This window comes from Achroia grisella, unplaced genomic scaffold, assembly GCF_030625045.1.
Source record: "Achroia grisella isolate CSIRO2021 unplaced genomic scaffold, CSIRO_AGI_Agris_v1 utg413, whole genome shotgun sequence".
Lineage (NCBI taxonomy): Eukaryota > Metazoa > Arthropoda > Insecta > Lepidoptera > Pyralidae > Achroia > Achroia grisella.
The window spans coordinates 429403-455824 of NW_026712846.1; the positions used below are offsets into that span (position 1 = coordinate 429403).

The 26422-nt window shown below is 32.8% G+C and overlaps 1 protein-coding gene across 1 annotated transcript in view; it reads left to right on the plus strand.

Moving 5' to 3' along the window:
• Window positions 1-21926, plus strand: part of LOC131844744 (aminopeptidase N) — a 33492-nt gene extending 11566 nt beyond the window's left edge. Inside the window, exons 5-15 of the mRNA XM_059193703.1 lie at window positions 700-855; window positions 3524-3663; window positions 7407-7596; window positions 9501-9651; window positions 10371-10582; window positions 11719-11902; window positions 13377-13578; window positions 15175-15449; window positions 17502-17698; window positions 20686-21000; window positions 21628-21926. Of these exons, the coding sequence (XP_059049686.1) occupies window positions 700-855; window positions 3524-3663; window positions 7407-7596; window positions 9501-9651; window positions 10371-10582; window positions 11719-11902; window positions 13377-13578; window positions 15175-15449; window positions 17502-17698; window positions 20686-21000; window positions 21628-21898 (2293 nt within the window). The 3' untranslated portion in view covers window positions 21899-21926. The remainder of the gene's footprint in view (window positions 1-699; window positions 856-3523; window positions 3664-7406; window positions 7597-9500; window positions 9652-10370; window positions 10583-11718; window positions 11903-13376; window positions 13579-15174; window positions 15450-17501; window positions 17699-20685; window positions 21001-21627) is intronic.
• Window positions 21927-26422: the final 4496 nt, after the last annotated feature.

The window sequence follows — 26422 nt, forward strand, 5'->3', positions numbered from 1 at the left end:
ATTGTTTATATTCATCTGGATATTTCTTATGTATACATTAACAAAAAAATTTATGTATGTATTTATATCAGTTGTCTAGTACCTATAATATAAGCTTTACTTAAGTTGGAACTAGGTGGCGCTGTTTGAATTTTCCTGTATTATTATTATTATGTATATATATTATTTCTTAGCTATAGCTGGTTTTGTAGGGACAAGGACGGGTTTTTTACCAAGTCACTTGGTCTCATATTTTTATTTAATCAGTATGAATGTTTGGAAACGGACTATTGAAAAATTTTCTAATGAGCATGTATCTAATCTAACTTTATTATATATGCGACGGTTACACATATCGTCAGCTTATTTGCCATTCTACATAACCGTCTACCATCTACATAATCCGTCATACTCGTGAACAGGTGTTCCTTGTGGGAACTGGCCTGTTCGAGTTACGGCCACTGATTAGACTATTTGCTTTTAACACAATTGCAATAGCATATGTTGGTGGTCACTCAATTCATTCTAATTTGAATTTAAAAATGAATCTGTGTTTTTGTAAACATAAACAAGCTCATTTGAAGAAAATAAGAGCTTAGTTTCCTGCCAGAGTTCTTCTTAATTGAAAGCACTCCGAACTGATGGTATTTGACATATCATAAGAGTCTGTAATAGACCTACTTGAATATATATTTTGATTGATAAAAACTGTAATTGTAGAATGGTGGCAGCAACTCAACTCCGTCCAAACAACGCTAGGAGAATGTTCCCATGTTTCGACGAGCCCGGATACAAGACGCCGTTCGAGCTGAGCGTTGTCCGCCCGAGGAATATGATCGCGTTGAGCAACGTGCCCGTCGCCAGGACTGAGGACATGTGAGACCTTTAATTTTATTTTTCTTTTTATAAAACTGTATGATATTTCCCGCTCGAGGAGTATGATAGCGTTGAGCAACGTGATTGTCGCTAGAACAGAGGACATGTGAGACCTCTAATTTTATTTTACTTTTTATAAAACTGTATAATATTTCCCGCTCGAGGAGTATGATAGCGTTGAGCAACGTGATTGTCGCTAGAACAGAGGACATGTGAGATCTTTAATTTTATTTTACTTTTTATAAAACTGTATAATATTTCCCGCTCGAGGAGTATGATAGCGTTGAGTAACGTGCCCGTCGCCAGGACTGAGGACATGTGAGACCTTTAATTTTATTTTTCTTTTTATAAAACTGTATGATATTTCCCGCTCGAGGAGTATGATAGCGTTGAGCAACGTGATTGTCGCTAGAACAGAGGACATGTGAGACCTCTAATTTTATTTTACTTTTTATAAAACTGTATAATATTTCCCGCTCGAGGAGTATGATAGCGTTGAGCAACGTGATTGTCGCTAGAACTGAGGACATGTGAGACCTTTGATTTTACTATTTATAAGACTGCTTAATATATACGTACAATTAGGAAAAATCACGGTATTTTACTACGTTTCATTTATTTTTATTGAGTTCCTTATCTTATATATAAAATTCTTATGTCACAGTTTTCGTTCCCATACTCCTCCGAAACGGCTTGACCGATTCTCATGAAATTTTGTGAGCGTATTCAATAGGTCTGAGAATCGGCCAACATCTATTTTTCATCCCCCTAAATGTTAGGGGTAGTCCACCCCTAAATTTTTTATTTTTATTTTAAGGCAAAACAACGTATGCCGGGTCTGCTAGTATTAAATATATGTAACTATTGGTGCCCGCTACTTCGTCCTGGTATATATTTGTAGACAAGCTTTTGACGATAATTAAGCTAGAAAAATAAATAATTTTCTTTATAAATTAACTAGCACTAGTACTATTTTACACTAATACCATTTTATAACTTCGGGGTTTTTCTAAGTTATTCTTTGGATTGTGTTGATGTTGGAGTATATTAAAAACATATTCTGTGGAAATTTAATATGAAATTCACATTTAGAATATAGTGGCATAGTGATTTTCTAACATAACTTTCAACTAAAAGTTCAAATTCGAACTCCACGGCTTCGCCCGGGTGTACATGTGTAAAAAACTGCTTCGAAATCCGTTGCGTAGTTTTAAAGATTTAAGCATACATAGGGATGGACAAACAGCGATAGCGACTTTGTTTTATACTATGTAATGATATAGTCCATTTTCTTTTAGTAAACTTTATTTGGAGAATGCTACCTTCCAATATATCTACAATCATTACGCGTACCCCTATTAAGGTGTAAAGAATTACAGCTATTTCTAAGGTTCAAATTCAGAGAATAGTAAGGCACTTTCCTCGGATCCCATCCACGATAATGAAATGAGAGTGTATGGCCACTCAGTCGACAGCGAGCAGCTGAGAGACGAGAAACGTACAAACTTGTTTAGACTTTACAGTATATTTGATACAGTCAATTTAAAGAAACACGATAATTCGAAATGAATGAAAGCTACTTTCGTAGGTAATTGGTGTACTTTGAAAATATTGATTAATATTATTAATGCAAACGTAAATGAAATGATATGGAGTAAAATGAAATGATATTTAATAAGTAGATGCTCAAAAACACGACACTCACACTTACAATATATTTAAAATAAAAATTAACAAAAATAAAAAATACACAATAAACAAAAGAAAAAAGAAAGATTTGAATTATATTATTAACTATATGCATCATGTAACTTTGTTCGTCCATATATTTACATATATATGTATACATATATGGCATGTTCCTAGTAGGCTAAGATTCATATGTCCAACTAACTTTATACTTTGTCTGTAATAAATTCGTGTTTTAACGGCCATTTTTTATTATGATAAGATAAATATTTTTCTAAATAAACTAATAAAATATAAATTTTCCATCAAAAGAATTATAATAATCAGTCCTCAATTCATAAAGATGTTTATGAACATATATATTAATAAAAATAAGTATTGAAAATCGAACCTTATTTTTTTATAATCAGTCAATGAACGCTAAATTACGCTGAATATGGCCATACAAAATCCAACTTATATTAAGCTAATTCATACACTGGAATTCTATCGCTTGTCTAGAAATATTTCGATGATTCGGACCAACAGTCTCAAATTTTTCAAATAACCAACGGAGGCTTGAATATTTAAATGGATCGTATTTCCTGCTTAGTACTTTATCCATTCAATAAGTCATCTCATGTAAATTCATCTTATAATATACATATTATAGAGAAAGTTAGTTAAGAAAAAGCATATTATAAAGTTGCTGTCGCTGTCCTTATGTATGCTTAAATCTTTAACTACCCAACGGATTTTGAAGTGTTTTTTTAATAGATAAGAGTCATTCTAGAGGAAGGTTTATATATATAATACAGGTACGCCCGTTCGAAGCTGGGACAAATAACTAGTAAAATATAAAAATCATTAAAAATGTCATCATCACCATTACTATGTACACTATCTTTTAAATAAAAAAGCATATAAAATTGCGTGAAAGAACTAATATGTTTTATTCTTGGTCTACTATAATTTTTAATTTATTTTAATATACTTGCAGTACTGGAGAACCAAACGCGGTATGGGACCACTTTGAGAAGACCCCTCCCATGTCTACATTTACGCTGGGCCTAGTCATCGCTGACCTGAAGCAATTAGGAAATTCAACATTTTACAAGGACAGCAATGGCAACGACATAGGTAAGTGACCCTTGTATAAACTGCAACAAACTGTTTTCCAAACCTCTCTAAAAACAATCTGTTAGGCTTAATACTCGGCTAAAATAATTTGATCTCTCTTTTGAAGTGAGATTAACTTTGCGAACAAAAGACGCCTGCAAGAGGTAATTGTTTGAAGCGTAATTTCATCAGCGTTCCGGTACACATTGTCGTTCCGAAATGACTAACATTAAATGTTAATTAATTTTAAAAGTCCCCTGAAATTGTCTCTGGCGGGTAATCGGTATTTGTTTGAAGTGAACCCAACTGTACTATTGCCTAGATATTGTATTTGTATTTTAATATTGAAGGGGTTATTTGCACACTGTTTAATGAAGTTTCATATGAATTGTCCTAATATACAAACGAATTTGATGACCTCGGTGATCTAGCGGTTTACCACACAACCTTACTTCTGACGGTAGTTCTATATCTCGCACGGAACAAAAATTTGTATTCATGAGTATGATTGTTTATGTCGGTCTAGGTATTTTCTATGTACAATATGTATTTACAAAAAAAAATTCTAAGTATTTGTATCAGTTATCTAGTACCCATAACATAAGCTTTAGCTAGCTTAACTTGGATCTAGAGGGCATCTGTATGAATTGTCCTGAGATTATTATTAATATATAATATAATTATTTTGCTAATTTCTTGTACACTTTTTTCAACGAGGCTTATATCCCATTACTAGAAGATAACCGGAACTTTATTTGCAATATACTCTTCGCTATTTCATACTTCATCTCAAGTAATAACATCATGACCTTGCCTTTATCCCACTGTTCGTGATTTGCAGTATGTCATCTTCTTCCATTGATCCCTATCAACCGTCATATTTAACATTATTCTCGTTTATACATCATCACACAATCCATCCATCTTTTTTTCGGTCGTCTTCTCCTTTTTCCTTCATCCACGTTCATGTTAAATATTTTCGTTAAGACATGGTGCTCGCTTTTCTGTATAACATGCCCATATTGAATCAATTTTCAATTTAGACCTCGCAGTATCTCTACTTTCATCATCTCTAGTATATCTATGTAAAATATTAAACAATTTGAGAGTCCACCTGACTGTAACATCACTGTGTTATATCACGTCATCCCGTGAAAATTGTTTTAAATCTCATTCTCCTGCTTTTAATTTCATTGCAATATCTCATTCTCCTACCAAAGTCTTACTAATTAAGGCTTCGTACAAACTCTACTTACGATATAAGATTATTATATGTTCTTTATTGCACTTAAATACATTTTTACGTATATTAAATAGAAATAATGTTAACAAAGGAGGATTTATTTGTAAAAAATGTCTCTTCCAGTCAACATAATAGAGCGTGGCATAGGAAGTGTTGTGTGGGTCAAATTACATAATATATAATAATTTAATACAAATATCAATACAATATATTTAAATAAGATATAATATATTAATATACATAAGTTTTAAGTTTATCTAGAGGATAGGGTGCAAACTTTAGATATTGATGGTGTAAAGTCTAAGGGAACTAATATTAAAATGGGCGTTCCTCAAGGTTCAATCTTAGACCCATTTCTCTTTTTAATTTGTATAAATGACCTTTATTTGCGGATGATACTTCATTAGTGTTTAAAATTGGTCGCTAATGTAATCAATTAGACGATGTAAATTATGCTATCTCTGATATATTAAATTGGTTCACAGTAATAGTCTATTATTAAACTCCAACAAAACTAAGTGTATTAAATTCACGCTTCCTAATGTTAGTCAAGTAAATACGCAGCTATTGCTTAATGATGAAATAATACATTTTGTTAATGATACAGTTTTTTTAGGAATAACAGTGGACTCGAAGTTACAATGGGGGTCCTATATTTCAAAATTAGCCAATAGACTTAGTTCTGCTGCTTATGCAATTAGAAGGATAAGGCAATTAACAGACGTGGCGACGGCAAAACTTGTATATTTTAGTTATTTCCATAGCATTATGTCATATGGCATACTGCTATGGGGTAAATACTATATTTATTTTACAAAAGACAGCCATACGTTCTACTAGAGTCATTACGTCAATGCTTTAAATCAAATATCCTCACCGTTGCCTCACAGTACATTTATGAAAATATTGTGTATACAAGGAAAAACTTAGATAGTTTCAAGAAAATTAAAGCCTATACAAGTAGAAACTTACGCAATAAAAATAAATGCCTAATTTTACCTAAATACGGTCTACAAAAAGTTAGTAATTCATTTTATGGTAATTGCGTAAGATTCTATAATAAACTGTCAGAATCTACGCTAAATTTGACAGAGAGGCAATACAAATTTTATATTGAACAAATGTTATGTAAAAGAGTCTATTTGCGGACAATGTTATAATTTGTTTTTCATACTGCTTTCTTGATATATGATAGCGTAGCGGCTTTTGTATTGATTGCCGCATGCATCCTCATGTAAAGTGCGAATACTGTAACTACCATATAGTAATTTTAAGTAGCTGTGACGTGGTGGAGTGGAATGAGTAGTCATGCTCACTAAAATGTCCAGATATGTGGCGGCGTGGTGGGCCGGGTCAATGGGCTCCCTAAAATATGGTGGCAGTGATGGCTGGCTCATCTGTCATACTCGTGAACGGGTGCTGTTTGTAGGGACTGGAGTCTGCTCTTATCACTACAACTAATTTAATCTTATTGCATATTTATATTTGACCCAAAAAATTAGTGCTGGTTGGTAATTTGTATTCACACGTTTCCACTTGTAAATGTAAACTTACAAGGATTATTTAAAAGAGTAACGCACAAGTTTCTAGCTCGTTCTTCTTGTGATGATGATGAGACAGCTTTCCAAACGAGCGGTAGATAAAAAAAAATGTTATGACTATTCAAAAGTGCTTAAATTAAGTTTATTTGAATAAATGATTTTCTATTCTATTTTTTTGTCTATTTTTCTAGATAGAGCATACAAATTGTATTGTGTTTTACTAATATTTACTTTTCTTTAACTGCTGCCGAAAAAGAAAAGCTAAGATAAGCTGTATCTGGAAAGTTTGAAATGCATTTCATGACTGGTGTATTTATTCGTCAAATACTTTATGAAGAGTAATACGAAATGTTCAAGGAACAAAATAGGGTTGCCAACCTTAAACTTTTTATCTCGTATATTGCTACTCCATACTTGTAGATAGCAATTTTTTGACGACTTGGGGAGTTACTAATAAAGTTAAGGTTGTCACTTATTATTTTTTCAATATTTTTTTATTTTTAAAAATTAAAAAAATGTATTAAGTGTACGTATTTACTGTAGACAGGTGAGACAATAATAAATAGTATATCTGTTAAATAGTAGTTAGTGCCTTTGAAATTTTTCATAGTTGTTTTTCTGTAATCGTACCAATGTAACCTAAATATATTTAAATCAGAACTTTATAGTTGTGTTGAACATAAATAATAACCCAGAACAATCCACATAGCGTCATCTAGTCTCAAATTTAGCAGATCTGGCTTTGTGCTTTAATATATTTATTTTGTAAATATATAAATAAAATCGAGACATGACCGATTCCCACGAAAACAGACCAAATCTTTTGACTACCGAGGTCGTCAGAATCAGATGTATCTTGCCTACGAGGTTTATACCTCATAATTTAAAAATCTTGTACACATATATTAAGTACAGTTGCCAACCCTGAAGGAGATATAACTCGTCAATTTGGAACCTTTTTAAATTACTTTTTGTTGCAGAGCTCCGCGTGTGGGGCCGTCCGGAATTCCTGCCGGCTTTAGAAGGGGTGAACGAGAAAGTTTCCCGGGTGTTCACCGAGATAGCGGCAATGTGGAGGGTGGCGCTGCCTCTCCGCCGGCTGGACATCGTCGCGCTGCCCAACTACCAGGGCGTGAAGCCGGCCGACAACTGGGGACTTATTGTTTTCAAGTGAGTAATCGAATATATTTTTTATGGATGATAGTGCAATGCTCCATCCGCCTATCTCAATTATTCCCAATATTTTTTTTTAAATCCAAAATACAAACTACCATACTCATGAGTATAACTCGCATCCTCGTCGCCATTGAGAAATATTGCAGATAGGAATAAAATAGGTGTTTTTACTTAATGGCCTTTGAAATTTACATATTGAAATTAAAAGCGGATGAAACCGCAGGCATAGATAGTATCATTATTATTTATATGTTTATTATACTATACATGTAGTTACATATAATCTGATTGCTATTTTTTGTTTGTTATTATTATCATATATGTATCTATTTTTACCACTCCACTATTCCTTACAGTCATTCAAAGGTTGAATGGAAGAAATCCCTCATTTGGGATTAGTCCGCCATTGTTCAATTTATTTTTTAAGATGTTTTTATTTTGTTATTTTAACTGTTACTGTACAATAAAGTGTTGTACCAATGTAACTTTGACTGTTAAACTTTCTCTCACTTCTACGACACAGCCAAGTGTGGTGTGAGATAAAATGTTATTTAAGTTAAGTTTTCTGAAATAAATGTTATTTTTATAAGAAACCCGCCGTCAATCAGCATTACGCAGACGGAGAGGCCGCTAGTGCTAATATACTTACAAACAAAATCAATATGCAAAAATAGAACATCACTAGAAACCTTGAAGGGAGAAGGGTTACGCCAGTGCCTTAGTACAAGGACAAGCCTGTTACTAATTTAGAATTATCGCCTTTAAATAGGTACATTATCTGTGTAAATTATGTTGGGTCGACACAAGGTCGCTGATAAACGCAATTTACTTGCCACTATTTAGAACTGACTCTTTTAAAGATAAATTGAGCAATGTATTGGGGCCCTAAGTTCTGTGTTTTAAAGACAAAATCTGTATAAAGAACTAAAATTGAATTGTCTGTTTATAATTTCAATTTAATAGCTGTTTAATAAATGCATAAGAAATTATGAGCAGTTTTGGCGGAACTTCCACACGCATATAGCTAATGTTATAAGAAGTGACTTGCGATACTTTTTTTTTAGAAAAGTTTGAGAGTTTAATAAAAAAATGTTAAATTACACGGGTTTTAAAGTATTGGGTTGAATGTGGGTGGATCATAAGAGCAGTGGAAGGTCGAAAAAGATCTCTTTTTCGGCCTTCCACTGCTTACACATATCATCTTTCACAAAGTTTGTCCCCCTGGATAAACTTTGTGATGGATGGACTTTGGGATAAAGATGATACGGCAAGGGAATGAATATCGAGATGACTGCGAATAAAATATGGAAGGAAAAAATTCAAATGAATAGGATATGGAAGAAGCAGATTATGACAGAATCTAATATAAATGCATTGTGAATAAAGATAGATACTGTAGAGAGTAGACAATGAATGATTCAAGTAATTGACGGCCTCTGTGGTCTTGCGTTTTAGGACACAGGTTCAACTCTTCGTACGGTGCAATGATTTGTATTCATGAAGGTCTGAATGCTTTCTACTTTATGTACGTGTTTTATGTTAATATATTCACAAAAAAGTATTTTAATTTGAATATCATTTGTTTAGTGCCCGTAACACAAGCTCTGTAGATTATTAGATGGCGCTGTGTGAATTGACTTGAAATAGAAAGAAAGAAAAAAATATTTGTTCAGTGCTTTTCAACAATGTTACAATATAAAAAACAAGCAAAAGAAAAAAATATTAAATAAAATATATATATAATTAAACTTACGTTACCATGTAGATAATTAAAAATAAACATAAAATAATCACTTTTTACATACATATAGGCACTGAAATGGCTCGACTCAGCTTTAATGTATGTCCTATATGAATAATATTAAATATTAAAAAAAAATCTTTTTCTTCCTTTGTAGGGAGAGCGATTTAAGTAATAAGGGCTACCTTCAGCTAGCTCAGGAGTTGTCTTACCAATGGCTCGGGGCTCTCACGACCCCAGCTTGGTGGTCTGACGCTCATCTCAATAAAGCATTAGTGGGCTATCTCGCCGCTGAAATAGCCTTTAAGGTAAGTATACATGTAAAGTGTAACTGTAGGTTAAGATTAATGTCATTGACGGCGTCGGTGGTTACTTCCGATGGTCGCGAGTTCGACTCCTCGCACGGTACAAACATTTGTATTCATATATATATATAGATATAATGGATAGAAGGATGGATAGAAGGCAAATAAAATCTTTTATATTTGTCTACCTTCACACGTCTTCGTTTGTTGCTACTATTTAGTTATAACATTATAAAATCCAGTAATTTTTCTTAATAAATATTGACCGCGTCAAATTTAATATACTATTTCATTTAGTACTAGCTGTAGCAGTTTGATCCGTATTAAATTTCAATAAAAAATTTAGCCTATGTGTTATTCAGATGCAAAAGTTATATTACTGTAAAGTTTCATTAAAATCCGTTCAGTAGTTTTTGCGTGAAAGAATAACAAACATCCATACTCACAAACTTTCGCGGTTATAATATTATTAACATTAGTAAGATACATAACATCTTTTTAAATTATAGCTTATGTGTTATTCTAATGTATCAGCTATATTACTGTAAAGTTTCATCAAAATCCGTTTAGTAGTTTTTGTGTGAAAGAGTAACAAACAACCGTCCATCCATACTCACGAACTTTCGCGTTCATTTCTTAAATTTTTATTAATATTCAATAAGATTAGTAAAATGCATGAATTTAGTACCTACATTATTTAGTTTTTGGAAAAAAACTTGTAGATCAATAACGGATCGGAAATGGAAGGCAAATGGCCAATGACGGTACTCTACTCCCTGTACTACGAGTTTAGTAAACGGTATCCTCATTCGCGCATCACCGGCATGAAGCAAGAAACAGCGTGCACCAAAATAGAGTTATTATTTAGAATGTTCAACTATACTCTCGGTGGTGATACTTTTAAGAAGGCACTGAGGGTGTTCATTGAAACACGGTAAGTCATTTGTAAATTTTCCTTGTCTCTGTACATTATTTCTTTTATTTTGTTTGCATTCCCTCGCTTCTCGTTAATATTATTTACTACCTGACCGGCTTCGTCTGCATCACACTTATCATTATATATCGCTCAATTTACATAATATATTTTTAAATTATAGCCTATGTGTTATTCTATAATATAAGCTATGTTACTGTAAAGTTTCATCAAAATCCGTTCAGTAGTCTGCGTGAAAGAGTAGCAAACGTCCATCCATACTTACAAACTTTTGCATTTATAATATTAGTAAGATATATTTGATATACCATGCGATTTTAGTCATTGTGCCCAATGTTCTATTTTTTTTTTTAATTCTTGATTATTAAATTAAAATCAGTGAGCATTTTTTTAACAACTATCTTAATAACGTCTAATTTTTTCCATATTAAAGGAAAGTAGAAGTTTTATATTTTGGTTTCAAAGAATTATATCTTGAAATATTTGGATTGGACACGAAACTACAGTTTGATTATGAAAAAATAAAAAAATTGTAATATAAATTAACTAGCTATGCCCGCGGTTTTATTCTAGTGAAATTTATAGGCTACGTGTTATTCTGTAGTATAAGATATGTTATTGTAAAGTTTCAATAAAATCTATTCAATAGTTTTTGACACACACAAACAAACATCCATCCATACGGATGTTTGTTACTCTTTCACGCAAAAACTATTGAAAAAGTAATCTAAATATATATAATTCAAAAGTGACTGACATAGTGATCTATTAACGCACAGCCTAAACCACTGGACGGATCGGGCTGAAATTTGGCATGCAGGTAGATGTTATGACGTAGGCATCTATCTAAGAAAGGATTTTGATTAATTCTACCTCCAAGGGGATGAAAGTTTGTGTAAAACTTTGTCAATTTTAAACCGATCGGGCTGAGACTTTGCATGTATAAAGCTACTATGACGTAAGCATCCCTTAAGATTTTGATAAATTCCATCCCTAGGGGGATAAATTAACGCGAGCGAAGTCGCGGGCAAAAGCTAGTCATTAATATATATTACAATGATTCCAAGTATGGACTTGGAATCATTCGTGTTTATAATATTAGTTCTGAATGAATTTATGATATTTTTTATGTACAGTAAATTTAAAACGTTCACTGGCAATGACATCTGGAATGCTCTGACTACTGCTGCAATTGAAGATGGCAAGATACCAAAAGACTTCGACATCAAGACAATAGCTAAAAGCTGGATCGACAAAGACAGGCTGCCACTGGTTACAGCTAAGAGAAATTATGACAGCAACTCAGTTTTACTTACGCAGGTTTGTATTTTATTTAGATAGGTCTAGCGGTTTAACACCGCTTTATTTCCGATGCTCGCGGGTTCAATTCTTCACACAAACTTATGGGTATTATTGTTTGTATTGGTTACAAAAAAAATCTAAATATATATATCAGTTGTCTAATACCCATAACACAAGCTCTTCTTACCGGGACTTGATGGCGCTGTGCTAATTGTCTAGGGATATTTATTTATTTAGATACATGATTGGAAATTATGGACGTAGTAAGCTATTTTTTTGTTTGAAGTGAACTTGATATCATCATCTACTTCTTTTGTAACCCCTTCTTTTGCGTTTGTAATATGTTTTTCTTTTCCATTTATTTCATCTTTTACACTGTCCATCCATCTCTTTTTCGGCCCTCCTCTGGCCTTATCATCTCTTTGCCCTAATCATCAACATTCATATACATTCATATTCATCGTAATATTTTCTTTAAAATATTCTAATCTTTATTAGTGACAGCGACGCGCACGTTTTGCCCCTGGTGTTTCAGTCGTCCATAGGCTACGGTAATCATTTGCCATCAGACAGGCCGTATACTTGTTTGCCACCATAGTAGTATAAAAATATATTTTCATTCCTATAATTGACTGTTATTTTTCAACTTCTCCGACACCAGCGCCACTTTCATACTTACTCTAGTGTATTCATTCTTTATCTTGTCCATTCTTGTCACACCACACATCCATCTCAACATTCCCTTTTCAGTTGTATGCAGTCGTCTTTCATCTGTCGCCTTTGAGGTTTACAATGCCCAAAAATATACGTAATAATATAGATATAGTTACAGTACAAGGATTTATCTTAGGGATTTCTTCCGGTCAAGCATAAAGTAACTATACGGGGTTTATCTAAAGGCAAACGGAATTTATTTCTGAATAAATAATACGGGACAAAAATAAAAAGTTTTTTTTTTTATTCTTACATTTATTTAGGCACTTTTATCATAATATGATAATGCCAGTCCCATCATATCTTATTACTAATCTTAAATATAAAAAGTTATGCTTACATACATACTGTAGAACTTTGACGTTCTGGGTGGTCAAACCGATTTAAATCCGAAGGTTGCAGGTTCGATTGCTTGCGAGGTATAAATATTTGTATTCATGAGTATGATTGTATCGGTCTGGGTGTTTTTTATATAGCGTCATGTAGAGTAGACAAACGAAGTAGAGCCTGTGTTATGAGTACTAGACAACTGATACAGATTTTTAGATATTTTTTTTGTAAATACATATATGTACATAATATATATATATAGAAAACACCCAGATGGATACAAATTATAATACTAATGAATACAAGTGTTTCCATTCTGGGAGGAATCGAACTCCCGACCATCAGAGGTAAAGCAGTGTGCTAAACTCGAGGCCTTTAATAGTATTTAAAGTGTATTTACAATCCTGGTTAATGTAAGTAAATTACTAAATAAAGAATATACTTTCAGAAAGTGTTTCTTCGTGAGCGACCACATGATGTCCCTGACGCGGGTCGCATGTCCTGGTGGACACCCATCATCATTGCACGGGAAGATAAGCTTAACTTCACAAATGTAACACCATTAGCTTGGATGCGGGATAGGAAAGAATTAACACTTAATAACATGCCCAACAAAGATCATTTTATTATCTTGAATCCAGAGGAGATAGGTAAGACTAATTTATTGTTAATTTTTTATCGTTATATTATATTGTTAATTAGTATTGTTAATTTTGTTTGTTGTTATATTAATAAATTGTTAATATAGTATTGTTAATTTTCTAACAAAATGTTATATAACAATAACCTCGGACAGTCATCTAGACCCAAGCTAAGCAGAGTTTTTGTTATGAGTATTAGACAACTGATACAAATACATAGATACATTTTTTTTGTAAATACATACATAATATACAGAAAACACCCATAACCCCGATGGTCAGGGGTTTAGCACACTGCTTTACTCCAATGACCGCGGGTTCGATTCCTCACACGCAAACAATTGTATTCATGAGTATCATCGTTTGTATCGGTTGGTGTGTTTTCTATGTATATTATGTATGTACATATTTAAGAAAAAAAATGTATATGAGTATTTACATCAGTTGTCTGGTATCTTTATAGATACCAGACAACTGATGTAAATACTCCATAACACAAGCTCTGCTTAGCTTGGGACTAGATGGCGCTGTGTGAGATGTTCAGAGATATTATTATTACTTAGAAAAAGATTATATTAATTTTGGATGAGATATCAGCATTACAGCAGCATTGAGATATAGATAGATAAATTCTTTATTCACAATTACAGACACATAACATACATGAGATACAGAAAAACACGAATTAACAAAAGAAATGTAGGATACCTACATTTCTTTTATTAATTCGTGTTTTTATAAATTTTAGTTAGTTAATATAAATTATAAATATATCACCTAGAAATGTAATATACGATATACCAAAACATGCAATATTATGCTTAATCTGTAAATCTAGAATGGTAGTGTCATCTATAGTTAACTGGAATAGATGCGTTAGTATCACGGATATCACATGATGACATGATGTCTTTGATACTGTTCATATATGGTATGCATATGAGCTGACCTGCGCAACTTCGCAAATTAGAGTGTCTGTTTGTAATATTGAAATAACCGTTTTTTACTACATGCATATGAATATAAATACGCTACATACACCAAAATAACATTTTTTACAATCTTTGTCTGTTTGTCTGTTTGTTCCGGCTAATCTGTGAAAGCCATTTCGGAGATACAGTAAAGTGAAATTCCACGCGGACAAAGTCGCAAGTTCAGCTAGTTAATAATAATAATAATAAAGCCTATATTCAGATATTAATTTATTTACATTTTACATTTCCTAACATTTATACATATATCTGTTTGCTAACAAGCATAGGTCTCCTCCAACAGTCTCCAGTGGTCTCTATTGTTAGCAGTTCTTGCCCAAGTACCACCTGCCACCACTTTGATATCATCTATCCATCTTCTGTACGGTCTTTCACCTTTTTATATCTTTTGTGTACTAATGCATTATTGTTTTGCTCCATTTACCTTTTCCCCTTATGACACATCCAAATAATAAGATAAGGACCCAAATATTTATAGTAACATGTACTTTACAAATAAAGATCTACAGAAGCATAATAGCTATACCTATCTTGTTCTTTTACAATAACAGTCTATAAAATATGTCTGTCCCACGTTTGGTTTGTTTGCATTTTCTAACTAAATTTGTTTTAGGGCCTTTCCAAGTAAATTACGACAAAGAAAACTGGAATCTACTATCGCAATACCTTCAAGGGGAGAACCGCAAATTGATCCCAGCACTGACTCGAGCGAAGTTATTACACGATGCCTGGAACCTCGCCTATGCTGGTGAACTGTCGTTCGCAACGGCCTTAAATATGACTCTGTTCCTGAAGGATGAGAAAAATCATATCGTCTGGGACCCTGTATTTACTATGATAGATCATATTGGTAGACACGTGTGTCAGTGTTTGCAAGAAAATTTCCAGGTAAGTACAAAATTTTTGCATTAGATGTTTTAATAGTAATAAGCATACGGCACATCTGATAGTAAACGGTTTCCACTTTTTTTCTTTATATTTTTATAGTATAGTGGCAAATAAGCATACGGCCAATCTGATAGTATACGGTTCCCGTAATCTATCGACGCCTGAAATACCAGGGGTGACACGTGCGCGTTGCAAGTGACGGTAACAACATTTTTTTTATACTACGATGGCAGCAAGCTGATAAACGGGTACCATAGCCTATGGACGCCTAAAACACCAGGGGTGTCACGTGTGCGTTGCCGACCCTTAAGAAACTTTATTCTTGAAAAACCCCATGCTGTAGTCGAGAAGCTCTAGTAGCTCGAGAAAACCTCGGCAGGTAGTTCATTCTACAAGTGTACGCGGGAGGAAGCTTCTCTCAAACCGCACTGTCCGAGACCACTTAGGTTCCATCGTGTGGGGATGAATGTTCTTTTCAAATCCAGAATGTCGTAACAGCCAACTAGTATTTGTTTTTTGTTCATCTACCTGCAGTTGGCGGTTATGACATTCTCGATTTGTAAGAAAAGGAAAACTCATAATCTATAAGTACATAATTTTTCATCAATCCATTTCAAACCCATAATGTCGTAACAGCCAACTAGATGTATTTGTGTTTTGTTCATTTACTTTTAGTTGGCGGTTACGACATCCTGGATTTGTAAGAAAAGGAAAACTCATAAGCTATAAGTACATAGTTTTCCGTCAATCCTTTTCAAATACAGAATGTCGTAACAGCCAACTAGATGTATTTGTGTTTTATTCATCCACTCGTCATTGGCGGTTACGACATCCTGGATATGCAGAACATGGAAATTCTTAGGACTCTATTCTAAATAACCTAGTCAGCCTGGTACTTGAAAACCTTCTATATTGAGCACTGAAAATATATAGTTGTTAACACATTAATAAAAACTTCATTGTAGAAAGGAATATATTATTAAGTGTGTGTGATCTTAATTTTTATTTAAAAATTTTTATTTTGAAAAATTAAAAATATTAATACTCTTCATCGTAATAAGCAACATTGATAGTACATATAGGATATGAGAATAAATAAATAACCCTAGATAATTAACACAGCGCTATCTAGTCTCAAAATAATAATAATAGTAATCTCAGGACAATTCACACAGCGCCATCTGGACCCAAGTTAAGCTAGCAAAAGCTTGTGTTATGGGTACTAGATAACTGATACAAATACATAGATAATTTTTTCCGTAAATACATACATAATGTACATAGAAAACACCCAGACCGATACAAACAATCATACTCATGAATATAAATGTTCGTGCCGTGCGAGGAATCGAACCCGCGACCATCGGAAGTAAAGCGATGTGCTAGACCGCTAGACCACCGAGGTCGTCAGAAAATAAATATATATAGATACACTCATAAATACAAATGTTTGCACAGTGCAAAAATAAATTGTATTTACTGCTGTATATCATTGAATATCACTATCAAAGAGCGAGAAAATAGAACAGGAAAGAGTTTAAACTAAAAGAACAACATAGGGAGAAAGCAACGTAAGTAAAAATATTTCTAGTGAACAAAATGAAGCACTGAAAGAATTTCTGTATGTACCTGTAGCTTCAAAAGGCTTTCAATAAATGTGCTAAAAGCTCCTTTTTAGAGCAATGAATGTGAATTAAAGGATTATCTGAAGACTGAGGATTCAAATCTAATACCTATTTGTTGTAAATTAAATAAGTATAGTATACTCCTATACATATATATCCTTCATTATATATATTCTCGTGACTAAACGTAAATACACCGCTTTACTTCCGATGGTCACGAGTTTGATTCCTGGCACGGTGTAAACATTTGTACTCATGAGTATGTTTGTATGTATAGGTCTGGATGTTTTCTATGTATATTATGTATGTATTTATAAAAAAAAATCTAAGTACCCATAACGCAAGCTCTGCTTACCATGGGACTAGTTGACGCTGTGTTAATTGTCCAGAGTAATTTATTTCTCACTTTGGGGTTTTTATAATGCAGGCATACGTTCGGACCCTTCTAAGTCCTCTGTATGAGGAACTCAAAGTCGAAAGGGAAGATGAAGAGAATTGGCGCAAGAATCTTCGCTCTCTTACCAAGACGTTCCTCTGTCAAGCTGGATACAAGGAGTGCGTAAAAGAAGCCCAGGCTGAGTACAGCAAGTGGATGTTGTCTCCCAACCCTGATGAAGGCAATCCGTAAGTAACTTAATTTTAGGAATATTTTGTACTTTTTTATGGAATTGAAATATTTATTGTTTTCATTATTATTTTGTTTATGTGGATTGTCGATAGCATTATTATAAGTACAAATATAAGTTACATTAGATTGTATAGAATCGACTTAACTTACAAGTTTAATAAGCACAGGAAAAATTTTAATTTGTATGTTGTACATTTACAAGTAATGTCTAAAAATGAGATCGAACTGAACCCATCGAGAAATAACGGATAAGCATAATAGCTTATCATCGTCACAGATTACATTGTGACGTTTTTTTTCAAGCTATGATAATGGAATGATGCTTCCGCTTACGAGGTCGTGGTTTCGATTTCTCGCACGGTATAAACATCTGTCTGTTCATGTGTATAATTGTATTAGTCTGTTTTCTTTGTATACGTTATGTATTACGTATGGATTTACTAAACAAAATTATGATACTCGTATATCAGTTATCTAGTGCCCATAATACAAGGTCTGCTTAACTTATAGGACTAGATAAGTGTGTAAATTGTCCTGAGTTATTATTATTTTCGTTAATTTCACTATTCTATCTCGCTCCTCAAAGAGAGTTATTCACGCTTACGACTCTACAGTCTACCTTTGTATTAAGAACCCTTTAATTCGAGGTGGATATCTATCAAAGACAAACGTTATTTAGGTAAGCTTTCAGACTGTTGTGTGTCTCGTACCCTGTAAACATTCAATGACCCATTTAAACAGTGAATTCGCAAAGAAATCTAAAATCTCAGTGAGCATGCAACAAGCGACAAGTAAGCCACATCAAAAGCAAGGAATGTGTTTCTGGTTTGCTTATTCCGGGACACATACGCGACATATTTTAACTTTCAAAATGGATTAAATGTTTAACTTCATCTAAATGAATATTCGAAATGTTTGTAAACATATATTTGGTCATTGTTTCAAGCAACTTTCGAATTCTTGACACGAATTTCCAATTCCCTCCGATCTATCAATTTCAAACGGGGATCGAAATGCCGACGGCCGTAGCCGAGGTTTGAACCCCTAGTGGTGTACTCAGACTAAAGTTGTACCCGTCAGGTGGAAGTTGCCTTAGAGCCGCTCCATAAGTTCTTCCGCGAGTTTTCTTAGAAAGAGTTATCAGTGAAGTTGTAAAGGCCAGTTGCGGTCAACAACATTAGAGTAGTCCGAAAAAAACTTTTTCAGATATTAATAAAGTAAATAAACGTATCGTAAACATATTATAGATTAAGTTAGTATTACCTTTGATTAATGGAATCACTTTCTAATGGTAAAAGCAATGGTATTTCCGAACCAATACGATATTGAAACCATAAAGAATAGAGGATTTGCCTCTATTCTTCGTATTGGTTACCAACTGCATTACCAACCTTTTAAGAAGGTATTTCCTAATAGGTTGGTAACGCAGTTCCAATTTGCCTGGTGTTGCGTAACTCATGATGTACTTACCATCAGATAAACGGCAAGCTCGTTTATCCACTGCGCTATAAAAGAAACGGCAAAGAATCTAGAAAAAAGTTTAAAACAATTTGTACACTTACCGCTACGTCAAAAGGCTATAAATCCATCCTTCAAGCGTTGCTCGATTAAGGAGACAATGTAAGAGCCTAATTCAATTATCATTTTATCGTTGGGACGGTAATGGTGGAGGATGTTTCGGACCTATGTGCACTTTGTTTTCCGCCTCACCGGTTTTATTTGATTAAAATCTTATTTCTACAAGATTATGACGGAATTCCTCACGACCTTACTAAGGTTGTGGTCCATAGTGATCTTTATAAGTATACACTTATATACGTATATAGTATTCCTCAATAAATGTAGTTTCTGAGATTAATACGGTCAACCTAACAAACTCTCCAGCATTATAATAATAACTTAGTGAGTCAGCTTTATATTAAAATCTTAGACAGTCACGGTGGTCTAGAACTTTGATTGTAAACATTTGACGTAGCCTTACTTTTGATAGTAGCCGGTTCGATTCCTCCCACGGTACAAACATTTGTATCTATGAATATGCTTGTTTGATCTGGATATTTTATATTTTGTATAATATATATTTACAAAAAAAGTATCTATATATTTATATCATTAGTAGGTATTCTTATTAGTTTTCTAGTACTCATACAAGTTCTACTTAGCTTGGGACTAGATGGCGCTGTATGAATTGTCCTGAGATATTATCATCTTACATATAAAGTTCTCGTGTCACAATGTTAGTTACCATACTCCTCCGAAACGGCTTGACCGATTTTTATGAAATTTTATATGCATATTCAGTATCTGAGAATCGGCTACTATCTATTTTTCATACCCCTAAGTTATAAGGGTTGTTCACCCCTAACATATAGTTTTAATTTTGGACAACATTTTAATTTTTTTACAATATGGCTTTAAAAATTTTTAATAGTGATTTTAATTTATATGACGAAACAACGTTTTTGGGGTCAGCTAGTTATCTATATATTAATATTGAAGCAAAACCTTTGTACCCCTTTTTACTAAAGGGGACGTACCTTATATTTGCCACACACAAGCATATATACTGTTTTTTTATTGTTAAAATCTGTAGTTAAATTGAGAATCTTGGAGTGTCTGTTTGTAATATTGAAATAATCGTTTTTCACTACACGCATATGAATATAAATACGGTACATTACATACACTAAAATAACATTTATTACAATTTTTGTTTGTCTGTTTGTTCTGGCTAATCTCTGAAATGGCTGGACCGATTTTGACGGGACTTTTTTTAGCAGGTAGCTCATGTAATAAGAAGTAACCTAGGCTACTTTTATTTTAGCAAATGAAAGTTAAATTCCACGCGGACGAAGTCGCGGTGAACAACTAGTAGATTAATATTATTGATCTTTAATATTATATGTCTATTGCCTAGTTAGTATAGATGTGTTATTTATTTTCTTCTACGTTATCACAACTTAACTGAGTTGATATTTTCTAGCATTTCCAACCAGTACATCTGTCCAGTTTTCGCATGGGGAAGCAGGAAGGAATGGCAGTTCGGTCTGCAGAGAGTCATCAACTTCCCTCCGTCCAGAAAACAGAGTGAGAGGACATATCTGCTGAAGACTCTGGCAGGTTGTCCAAACACCAACGACAAAATCTTTAGGCTTTTAGAAGTAGCCGTCTTAGAAGGCAATGGAAATTTCACGGAAACTGATCTGTTCCTAATATTCAGTATGTTGACTGGAAGTCCAGTGGGCTATACTTCACTCTTTACATTTTTATGCAGTAATTGGGCGGTGCTGAAGGAAAAGTGAGTATTGATTTACGCCCTTGATAGTCTACACTTTACTTCCGATGGTCACTGGTTCGATTCTCCACACGACAAACATTTGTAGTTATGAGTATGATTGTTTGTATAGGACTGGGTGTTTACCGTGTGTATTATGTATGTATATTAAAAAAAATATGTATTTATATCAGTTGTCTAGTATCCATAAGACAAGCTCTGCTTACCTTGGGACTAGATGACGCCGTGTGAATTGTCCAAGGATTATCTTATTGTAAAAATGAACTCACGTTTGTTAGTCTTGCGAATGGCTGGCACAAATTGATCCAGTCCAGCAATTTTTTTTTTAATATTTATAGAACTCCAAGGAAGTGTAAGTGGTGAGAAAATATTGGAAAAAAATGCATGGAAAACAGTAACAAACAACTATTTTATTTTCCCATACAAACTCTTCATACCTGTCAAATGGGGTGCGTTCAAAAAATATAGTAAATAAACTTCAAAAAACCTTCGACATATTATTCAATTCTGAGGCGGAATGGAGTTCACTGGGTCAGCTAGTTATTAATAATTTTCCACATAAAACTAAAATATAAAGAAATTCAAGTACGTACCAATTCAATAAATAATTTTTTTACACAATACTTGCAGGTTTTCAAGCAAAACAAACCTATGGGACAACTTAATTACATCCGCTACATCGCAATTTACAACTCAAGAGGGTCTCGATTTAGTATCAAATTTGTATGTAGCCCACCAAGGGGAGTTTGGGTCTGCAGAACACATAATTGAAAAGTCCATGAGGAACATTAGAGAAGAAGCTAAATGGTCTGATGAAAATGTACCAGTAATAGAAGATTGGCTCGTTTCATACCTAACTAGTACTAATTATGAAAGCAACAAGCATTTACATGTTCAATAATATACGGTTATATTGGTTTAATGTTTTCTTAGACACGTCACGTTAAGAAGTTCTAACACACGGATTTAACTGTAGGTGTTAATAGGTTTACCAACTCCCAGTTTAAAGGAGACTAATCTAGTTTATATCAGTTTAAATGTTAATCCCTTTATTATTGTAATATACTTAAACCATTAATTGTTCTTAATTGCAAACCACAGATTAAAATATAGAAATGTGATTTGAAAAAATATATGTTATTTTAACACCAAAATTTAGTAATACTTTAAAAAAACTTCTTATTGATATTATCGAAATTTCTAGGTATAAAGCTTTAATTACTTCAATATATTGCCAAGCAAGAAACATATTTATACATATACATGATCTATTTATACATATACATGACCTAAGGCTGACTAAGAAGCAATATTATATTTAAATGACTGTTATATTTAGATTGAATTGCGAGGAAAATGCTTGTATAGTATAACCGACGTATAGTATTACAATATAAGATTTATTTAAGAAAATCATTAATTGAAAAACTCATCTATTGCAGAATAATATTCAGCATAATTACAAAAATCGACTTTTAGACGTTCAAATCTGTTTTAACTGATAAATATCATCTACATTTCGACAGCCTCGGTGGTCTAGTTTAGCACACCGCTTTACTATCCGATGGTCGTGGGTTCAATTCGTCGCACGGTATAAACATTTTGTATTCATGAGTATGATTGTTTGTATCGATCTGGGTGTTCTTTATGTATAATATGTATTTATTTACAAAAAAAATGTATCCATGTATTTATATCAGTAGTCTAGTACCCATAACACAAGCTCTGCTTAGCGCTGTGTGAATTGTCCTGAAATATTGTTATTTACATTTAAACTTTTGTACAGTTCTGTTCTAGAACATTATTTTCTTCAATTTTGTAACAGATTTTAGTAAATCTTTGTGCACTAATATTTTCTATATCTTCTGAAACATCCAAAATATAACAAATACTCTGAAACTGTAATCTTTCAAAATTGTGTGATTCTGATTGAATAAATAAATAAAAATAACTTGGCACATATTTTAAGGCATATATTGTGGTATATACAGGGTTTTGAGATTTATTTCTATAATTTATATTTACTGCATTTTTTATAATAATAATAATAAAGTGAATTTGTAATACATATGGAAAATTTACGATAGTAAACAAATTATTATATATGAATTTAATTGAATTAATCAGACATAGGCACCATTGTTATTACTAAGCTATGTAATTATTTACAACTTTTTGAAATGAAATAAATAACAAATCAGTATAACTATTTGTTTTTTTATTAGCTTTTAAATGGTTCATGTTATACGAATACATATAAGTACATAAACATTTTATGAGTAATTCTCAGATACGAGAATAACTTAATCTCGCCAATATTGAGAATATCTATTAATTAATTTATATTGTTAACCGACATATGATTTTATGGTAAATAAAATGTTTTACCTGTCTCGACGTTTCGACTAGTTTGCACTAGCCGTGGTTATACCTTATTTACGACAAAATTTCTCGTGTTAAGACCCGGTTAATAATATAAATAATGTGTATTAAACAGGAAAGCTTAAAAATAACTATCTATGACTTGTTTTAATTATATGTATATATTCTTTATTGCATTTCGAAATATAATATATATAAGTAAGTATTATATAAGTAGTAGGAGAGATGTAGGGAGGCCTTTGCTTCGCTTTAAGGATTGCGTCAAACGTGACATGGCCACATTTCAAATAGACTACCGTGGCTGGGAAAAGCTCGCAACCAATAGATCAGATTGACGCAAACGCGTAATGGAGGGTCGAAGGGTTTGCGATGATGCTTGGCTTCAAAGGCTTGCTGACAAGAGACGGAAGCGCCACCTAGGCGGCTCAGGACAGACTACTGCCGATAGTTTCCCTTGTCGGGCCTGTGGTAGGCCATGCCGTTCTCGTATCGGTTTATACAGCCACGAAAAAAGCTGTTCACGGACCATTACGCCATAAATCGTCTATAATAGACGCATAGGCCATTATATATAAGTAGTAAACTTAATTATATAATACATAGGGTGAGTAAAGGTGGACTTATCTCTAAAAGAGATCTCTACCTAAAACAGCGTGACATATCTAATAATGAGTGGGTAACACTGGTGCAACTAAAAATATAATGTAGATGTGTTCAAATTTGAATATAATCATTTAAAATTCAACAAATTAAATAACATTTTAATTATCTTATCTTATATATAAAATTCTCGTGTCACATTGTTTTCGATCCCATACTCCTCCGAAACCGCTTGACCGATTCTCATGAAATTTTGTGAGCGTATTGAGTAGGTCTGAGAATCGGCCAACATCTATTTTTCATCCCCCTACATGTTAGAGGTAGTCCACCCCTAAATTTTTTTTTTATTTAAAGGAAAAACAAGGTTTGCCGGGACAGCTAGTAATAATATACAAAACAATAAATAAAATAAATATAATCAATCAAATCATTATTTTATATAGAACATTTTAGCTGCTTATGAACGTAAAAATTTTTGTATTAATATTATTTCCTACCGTCCAGTTCAATATACAGATTCCATTGAGAAGAACTGGCAAGAAACTGAATTATTTTTTTTAATAGCCAAAATTTTTTACATACATATGAAGGTGTCTATTTCTAATATGAAATGAAATGAACAACTATTGCCATGCACGTTTGTCATTCAAGTAATCGTTTAGTGTGTACTTACCTAAATCAAATCAAATCATTAATTTAATCATTCAAAGTATATAACATAAATAAAGGACATATAACATATTTATAACATATAAATATACTTACTATATACATAACCATAAATCTTATTATTATAAGTTATTTGTTACGAGTATAAATGCGAAAGTTTGTAAGCATGGATGTTTGTTACTCTTTCATGCAAAAACTACTGAACGAATTTTGATGAAACCTTACAGTAGTATATTTTATGCATCAGAATAACACACAGGCTATATTTTTTATTCAAATTTAACGCAGGTCAAACCGCGGGCACAGCTAGTACTATGTAAACACAAAGTATTAACAGTATTAATAAGGGAATAAGATTAACTTATTCTCCCGAGTTAGATAATTGTGTACGATCTGTAGAGAGGTTGATAGTAGCTAGAGCAATTTGAATTTACCTACATCGCCCAGCTAAACCACTTGCGAAGTCATGTCAGCCGCATAATGGAATTTTAGATATCGCAATATCTAATCTTGCGAATTATGCACTACATTTTGGATACGACTTTGTTTATGTATATTATACTAATTTGTAGCTACTAGAGTTGCAGAGTGGTCGAAATTCGATCATAATAAAAAATACAAAAACATCAATGAACTAATAACAAAATAAGAGTATATATGCGTGTATGTCAAATAAAAGATTACCAACAATACCATGAGTGTGAGTAATGTTTTTTTATTGATTTAATATGCGTGTATTTTTATGCATAATTAAAACAAAAATATTACTGTTTTCTTTCTCTGTCTAGGTACTATATGATACGAAATTTCATATTTCTCCGTCCGCACAATTTTCGTAAAAAGGGCAGCACAGGTATGGTATTTGGTACTATGAAATTAATATAAACCTATATAATGTAACTTAAAATTTAAAAATTATTTTTATCATTGCTATGTACCAAATAAACAACTTTATTTCTTTTCAAACTTTTTGATTCACTTATTATATAATGTTAAATGTATATAGTAAACGTAAAGCCAGTTCTATCCTGAAAACCTGACCGTAACTACTGGAACCGTTATGCCCTTCCATATTGGTGATCAAACTGCGACCCTCAGTTCCTGTCGCATTTTAGTTTCTGCAGAAGATACGTAATCGTTCAATAAGTATACAGTAATAGGTTCAGTGTATCTTAATAAAAGTTTTGAATCTGTAGAAGTAATGAAAATAGAATAGTAGAACGTACACTAGGACTTCATCTTGACATCTGTTTATATGTTTATATGTAAACGTATAAACTTTATAATTGACACAATTGACTACGAAAATAGATTTTTATACTTTAATAAAAAAAAACCGATACCAATATCAAACGGTTACTTAAAAAGGCATACTGATAACAACACAAAGTACAAAATAAAAAAAAGTAAACAACAAAAAACCTTACTTGATTATTTCCCTGTCACTAATAATTTCAACTGTTCACATCAGGTTAAACCCTTAAACATTAAAAAAACAATACTCGATTACTTTCCGGTCATTAATAAACAAAAAAAACCAAAAATACCGAACTCAGAACTTCCGAATTTATATTCCGATAACTTAGATACAAATTACACTGTAAATGAAAATATTTTTTTTCGTGAATAATACATTGACTATATTTCATCAAAACATTGCAGGATTTCTTAGTAAACGTGACCTCTTACAGATTTCGTTAAATGAATTAGCAGAAATATATAAAAAGGTAGACATAGTGTGTTTAAGTGAAACTTTTATTAAGAGTGGCACCGA